Genomic DNA, 6,602 nt, shown 5'->3' on the forward strand with positions numbered 1-6,602 from the left:
ATTGCGCTTTAGGCCTGTTATGTGGACTCCCTGGGACGCAAGCAGTTGTGGAACTTTATGTCAAAAACAGACAAAGAGGAAAAGGATGTTTGGAATTGACATGTTGCCAGGTGGGTTTTTCTGATTTTTCTCAATCATTTTATTTTTGTGGAGAAGTAATACTTACACAAATATATAATATTAAGAAGTGAGTAAATATGAGCTGAATAAAACTGCAATAAAACAGAAAAGGAATATGGCCTTAAACCAATGTTGAATGTAACAACATTAACCTTGCACTAACTCTACTAATATGGGTCAATTATTTTTATTATTATTTTTTTTTACCAATTTATTCCCGTTCTTTCTCCAATTTTGGACAAAGTATCTATTATATAGCATTTCTAACATATGTACATTGCAGGCAAGAGGAGAGAAAAAAACAGGTGAAAAGTCCAAATGTACAATTACCACTCCTATTATGCGGCGTCACAAGGTGACAAGGTTTGTGCTATCGCTATGTAATCATTATGTTAGCCCAATTTCACTCACCCTTTGTCCTACTATTTCACAGGTGCAAACAAAAAAAAACAATCAATCAATGAGAATATGGTGAATTACATTATTTATCAAAAGACGTTATTGAAATATTTCATTATGTGTAGTGAATCTACAGATTTTAAGTGTTTCACTTTTCAATTGAACGTCTGTAAAGATATTCTATTTTTCTGAGATGTACCTGAACATGTGTTGTTCCGATATCAGTTGATATTAACAGTATAAATTGATCCTTCATTTCTGTAGCTTTTCAGTATGCGCACACTAATCACCATCATATTTGCAACGTAGCGCTTTTATGTTTGATAATAATCTTTAGGCCAGAATGCAATGACATTTTTGTAATTACCTTTCAGGATGTTTAGATATATTCTGCCCAGCTTGTCTACATTTGGATGGTTTATTTCTGTCAGTGTACCAGGCTCATGCAAAATTCCAAATTGAATTGACAATAGGGGTGGACTAAGACAAAAATTTGGCCTTGGACTTCTTGGTCCATTACAATATGCATGGACAAAAAACAATGATGTTCTCCTTAAAGGGGAATTTTGTGAAAATTTTTTCCCCTTTTCTGTGTATTATAACACAAGAAAACGAGTTAATATGAGCATGTTAGGTTAACGGGAGACCCTGTAGGTATGGTAGGTACATATGTAGGTGTCCCGAATAAGGACAAGCTGAATAGAAAATGAATGGACAGATGGATGTTGATGTATTATACCTCATTTCCCATGCAGAATGCTTTACTTCATCCAAATATTCAAAATGGTACGCTATGTACGCTACGCTGGCAAGGCAAGTTTATTTATAGAGCACTATTCATGGTTCTGGTACTTTTACAATCAGTAACTGTTACATTTGTTCACTTCCTGCTTTCCTAATTTAATTTTAATTTTAATTTTAATTTTAATTTTAATTTTAATTTTAATTTTAATTTTAATTTTAATTTTAATTTTAATTTTAATTTTAATTTTAATTTTAATTTTAATTTTAATTTTAATTTTAATTTTAATTTTAATTTTAATTTTAATTTTAATTTTAATTTCAGTAACTGTTACATTTGTTCACTTCCTGCTTTCCTAATATAGTTTAAGTATTTTTGTATTAATGTTGTTTTTTATTTTTTATTATTATAATTTAATATAATGTATATATAATATATATTTTATATATAATATATTATTTTATTTTAGTATTATAATAATATAATATAATATAATATAATATAATATAATATAATATAATATAATATAATATAATATAATATAATATAATATAATATAATATAATATAATATAATATAATATAATATAATATAATATAATATAATATAATATAATATAATATAATATAATATAATATAATATAATATAATATAATATAATATAAAATAAAAATATATTATATATAATATATATAATAAAAATATATTATATATAATATAATATTAATATATTATTATATTTTATTATTTTATTTTATTTTTGTCACATACTGAAGTAGGAGGTGATATGAGCAACCAATGCCATAATGGGTACCATAGTAAGTGTCAATATAGTGATATATATAGCACATCATGACATCATGGTTCAAGACTCTTCATCCTGATTCAAGGGTAAAACAGTATCTCAAAAGCGAAATATAATATTAAAGTAAAGTTTGTACAATCAAAACATATTCAATGGAACTCAACCATCAACTTTTCCGCCTCGCATCACCAAACGCTCCCCTGCAAAAATGTCCATTGTTCAACTTACACAGGAACAGGTGAAGCAGAACTGAATTGAGTCCTGTGTGTGCACAGACAGAACAGGCAGTATCAACCACATTATGGAGGGCCTCAGTTAGTACTGGACTTTAGCCAAAACGTACAGTATGACTTCAATTGATATCAGGACTTAAAAAAAGATTAAATACACACCTTTTTAATATAATAATATTTTAAAACTTTTCTTATGTTTTTATCTTTTTAGTACTATTTTATGCTTTTAGTCTTTAGCTTTTAACTCCAGTATTTCCTGGGGGGGGGTCCTCCACACTGGGGGCTGTGTCGGGTCTGCTGAGGGGGTGCCATCCTTGGGTCCCTTCGACCCGGCCGGCTGGGGGTTCCTCCCTTTTAATGTGGGGGTCCGCCCGTCTGTCTGAGTGCTCTACAAATAAAGTTGATTTGATTTTGGGCGGCACAGCGGTCGAGTGGTTAGCGGTTAACGTTTAAACTTATATAGATTGTTTTCATATTCAATGTTTGCATGCTAACGGTTAGCATGCTAGTATTCTAACGTTAGCATGTTGGCATTATTTATATTTATAAATGTTTAAACTTATATAGATTGTTTGCATGCTAGCTGCACGGCGGTCGAGTGGTTAGCGCGCAGACCTCACAGCTAGGAGACCAGGGTTCAATTCCACCCTCGGCCATCTCTGCGTGTTCTCCCCGGGTTTTCTCCGGGTACTCCGGTTTCCTCCCACATTCCAAAAACATGCTAGGTTAATTAGCGACTCCAAATTGTCCATAGGTATGAATGTGAGTGTGAATGGTTGTTTGTCTGGCTGGCGACCAGTCCAGGGTGTACCCCGCCTCTCGCCCGAAGACAGCTGGGATAGGCTCCAGCACCGCCCGCGACCCTCGTGAGGATAAGCGGTAGAAAATGAATGAATGTACTGTACAGGCCAAAAATACCTAGCTGTGGACCACAAATGGCCCCCAGGCCACACTTTGGACACCACTGATGTAGTGTTAAAATCAAAGAAAATTTTTAGAAATTGTATTTGCTACGAAACAGAGGACAAAATATCGAAAAAAAAAATATCTCAAAAGCGTGGGTTTGACTCCGGTTTCCTCCCACATTCCAAAAACATGCTAGGTTAATTAGCGACTCCAAATTGTCCATAGGTATGAATGTGAGTGTGAATGGTTGTTTGTCTATATGTGCCCTGTGATTGGCTGGCCACCAGTCCAGGGTGTACCCCGCCTCTCGCCCGAAGACAGCTGGGATAGGCTCCAGCACCCCCCTCGTGAGGAAAAGCGGTAGAAAATGAATGAATGAATGAATATTAATATATATGACACATATTAAAAAAAGATAAAAAAATGACTTATTGACTTCATTGATCATTGTCCTTGTTCAACAGCATCCCGTCACCTGGCAGCTTTATTGCTCATGATCACCTGCTGTGGACCCGTCTCACTTCTGGACCCCCCTCCGGCGACATCGACCTCAGTTTTCTCGGCGACGCGCACCAGCAGCATCGTGGGCGGCAAGCAGAGCGTCGTGACTTTCAACAAACTCACCGTCAACATTGGAAGAGATTTCAATCCGGACACCGGTTACTTCCGTTGCCGCATTCCGGGAGCGTACTATTTCTCTTTCTCGATGGGAAAATTCCCGAATAAAATGCTGTCTGTTATTCTAGTGAAAAACGGACGAGAAGTACAAGCTATGGCGTATGACGACTACCGTAAAAAGGGCAGAAAAGTCCAAAGTCAGAGTGTTATGATAACGTTGGAGCACATGGACACAGTGTGGTTATTACTACAACCGAGTCCGCAGTACGCTTTGTACAGCAACGCCGGTCCTTACATCACCTTTTCCGGTTACCTCGTTTATCCCGATTCAAGCAGCTACATCAGCAACCACTTGAACCCTCACCAAAACTGCCCGATTCCGACCACATCCCGGGAAGAGCAACCGCGATCTGCTTTCTCGGTAGCACGGACATCCACTATCATCGGTAAAAGCAGCACCACGCAACACCAACGCAAGTCACCTCTGACCTTTGACGTCGAATACGTCAACATCGGCGGACATTTTAACACATCATCAGGCACGTTCACTTGCCGCTTCCCGGGAGCGTATTATTTTGCTTTTACGGTAGGGAAACACCCACGTAAGGCTGTTTCTGTGAAGCTCATGACCGGGACGGGTCAGGTGCAGGCCATGGTGTTCGACGAGGATACGTCCAAAAGACGGGAGATGCAGAGTCAGAGTTTGCTGCTGTCGCTTCGCCGCGGCGAAACCGTGTGGTTGTACAGTCAGCAGGACGAGCGTTACGCCGTGTACAGCAACCAAGGGCGGTACACCACCTTTTCTGGATTCTTGGTGTATCCTGAGGCTTCTCAGTCGGAACACAAATAAACACAGACGCTCATTGGTGACTTTTTTTTTATCATAAAAAAGTGTTATACTAAGTGTTATACTATGAGCTGTATGTTCTCATGTCCCTTTTTTTCGGGAGCACTTTAAACATCAGACCACATCAAATTATGCCATTTCATTTTACATTTTTTATTTTTTTTTACTAAATAAGACATCCGACTTGCAAGTCATGTTGCCGGTTTGTATGTTAAAAGTTGAAAAACTTAGAAAGCAACTAGCGGCCCGGATTCAAATGCTTGGTGGGCCACATGTGGCCCCCGGGCCGTAGTTTGCCCACCCCTGGTATATACAGTCGTATGAAAACGTTTTTTTTTTTTTACTAAGTAAGACATTCGTCATGTTGCCAGTTTGTATGTTAAAAGTTGAAATACTTAGAAAGCAACTAGCGGCCCAGATTCAAATGCTTGGTGGGCCACATGTGGCCCCCGGGCCGTAGTTTGCCCAGCCCTGGTATATACAGTCGTATGAAAACGTTTTTTTTTTTTACTAAGTAAGACATCCGACTTGTAAGTCATGTAAAGCAACTAGCAGGCCGGATTCAAATGCTTGGTGGGCCACATGTGGCCCCCGGGCTGTAGTTTGCCCACCCCTGGTGTATACAGTCGTATGAAAACGTTTTTTTTTTTACCAAGTAAGACATCCGACTTGCAAGTCATGTTTCCAGTTTGTATGTTTGAAGTTGAAATACTTAGAAAGCAACTAGCGGGCCGGATTCAAATGCTTGGTGGGCCACATGTGGCCCCCGGGCCGTAGTTTGCCTAACCCTGGTATATACAGTCGTATGAAAACGTTTTTTTTTTACTAAATAAGACATCCGACTTGCGAGTCATGTAAAGCAACTAGCGGGCCGGATTCAAATGCTTGGTGGGCCATATGTGGCCCCCGGGCTGTAGTTTGCCCACCCCTGGTATATACAGTCGTATGAAAACGTTTTTTTTTTACTCAGTAAGACATCCGACTTGCAAGTCATGTTGCTGGTTTGTATGTTTGAAGTTGAAATACTTAGAAAGCAACTAGCGGGCCGGATTCAAATGCTTGGTGGGCCACATGTGGCCCCCGGGCCGTAGTTTGCCCACCCCTGGTATATACAGTCGTATGAAAACGTTTTTTTTTTTTTACTAAGTAAGACATTCGTCATGTTGCCAGTTTGTATGTTAAAAGTTGAAATACTTAGAAAGCAACTAGCGGGCCGGATTCAAATGCTCGGTGGGCCACATGTGGCCCCCGGGCCGTAGTTTGCCTAACCCTGGTATATACAGTCGTATGAAAACGTTTTTTTTTACTAAATAAGACATCCGACTTGCGAGTCATGTAAAGCAACTAGCGGGCCGGATTCAAATGCTTGGTGGGCCACATGTGGCCCCCGGGCCGTAGTTTGCCCACCCCTGGTATATACAGTCGTATGAAAACGTTTTTTTTCTTTACTAAGTAAGACATCCGACTTGCAAGTCATGTTGTCGGTTTGTATGTTTGAAGTTGAAATACTTAGAAAGCAACTAGTCAACTAGTGGGCCGGATTCAAATGCTTGGTGGGCCACATGTAGGCCCCCGGGCTGTAGTTTGCCCACCCCTGGTAACTGTGTATTAACCAATGAATGTTGTATTTTGGTGTGTCTTCTATTCTGTTTACTTGCTTTATTCAACTTCATTCTTCTGTAAAGTGTCTTTGAGTATTTTGAAAAGCGCTATACAAATAAAATGTATTATTAATGTATTATTATTATTATTATTATTATTATTATGAGGAACATGCATTGTCGTGTAGCTCCACAAGGTGGTGATCTGACACAGAAGGTCGTATGTGTGCTTTTGAATACTTCATAGATCATGTAACACATTAATATAGTTCATTTAGAACAAGGGGTGCCCAATATATTTTCAGATATAATATATGTTTTATTTTTATTT

General features: G+C 38.3%; 1 protein-coding gene across 1 annotated transcript; it reads left to right on the top strand.

Annotated features, from left to right (window-relative positions):
- The first annotated feature begins 2 nt into the window (after positions 1-2).
- Positions 3-5,140, top strand: c1qtnf13 (C1q and TNF related 13). The gene is made up of 2 exons (XM_058075888.2): positions 3-110; positions 3,670-5,140. The coding sequence occupies exons 1-2, from the start codon at positions 20-22 to the stop codon at positions 4,671-4,673; spliced, it is 1,095 nt and encodes a 364-aa protein (XP_057931871.2). The 5' UTR covers positions 3-19; the 3' UTR covers positions 4,674-5,140.
- The last annotated feature ends 1,462 nt before the right edge of the window (positions 5,141-6,602 follow it).

The sequence above is a fragment of the Doryrhamphus excisus genome, linkage group LG1 (genome assembly GCF_037039965.1).
Source record: "Doryrhamphus excisus strain RoL-2023G ecotype Guam linkage group LG1, RoL_Dexc_Guam_v1.1, whole genome shotgun sequence".
NCBI classification, from domain to species: domain Eukaryota; kingdom Metazoa; phylum Chordata; class Actinopteri; order Syngnathiformes; family Syngnathidae; genus Doryrhamphus; species Doryrhamphus excisus.

Excerpts from the sequence above, each read along its gene's own strand:
- c1qtnf13 (XM_058075888.2), top strand. The coding sequence starts at position 20 with ATGTGGACTCCCTGGGACGCAAGCAGTTGTGGAACTTTATGTCAAAAA. Across the intron at positions 111-3,669 it reads TGGAATTGACATGTTGCCAG|CATCCCGTCACCTGGCAGCT; the intron begins GTGGGTTTTTCT and ends CTTGTTCAACAG.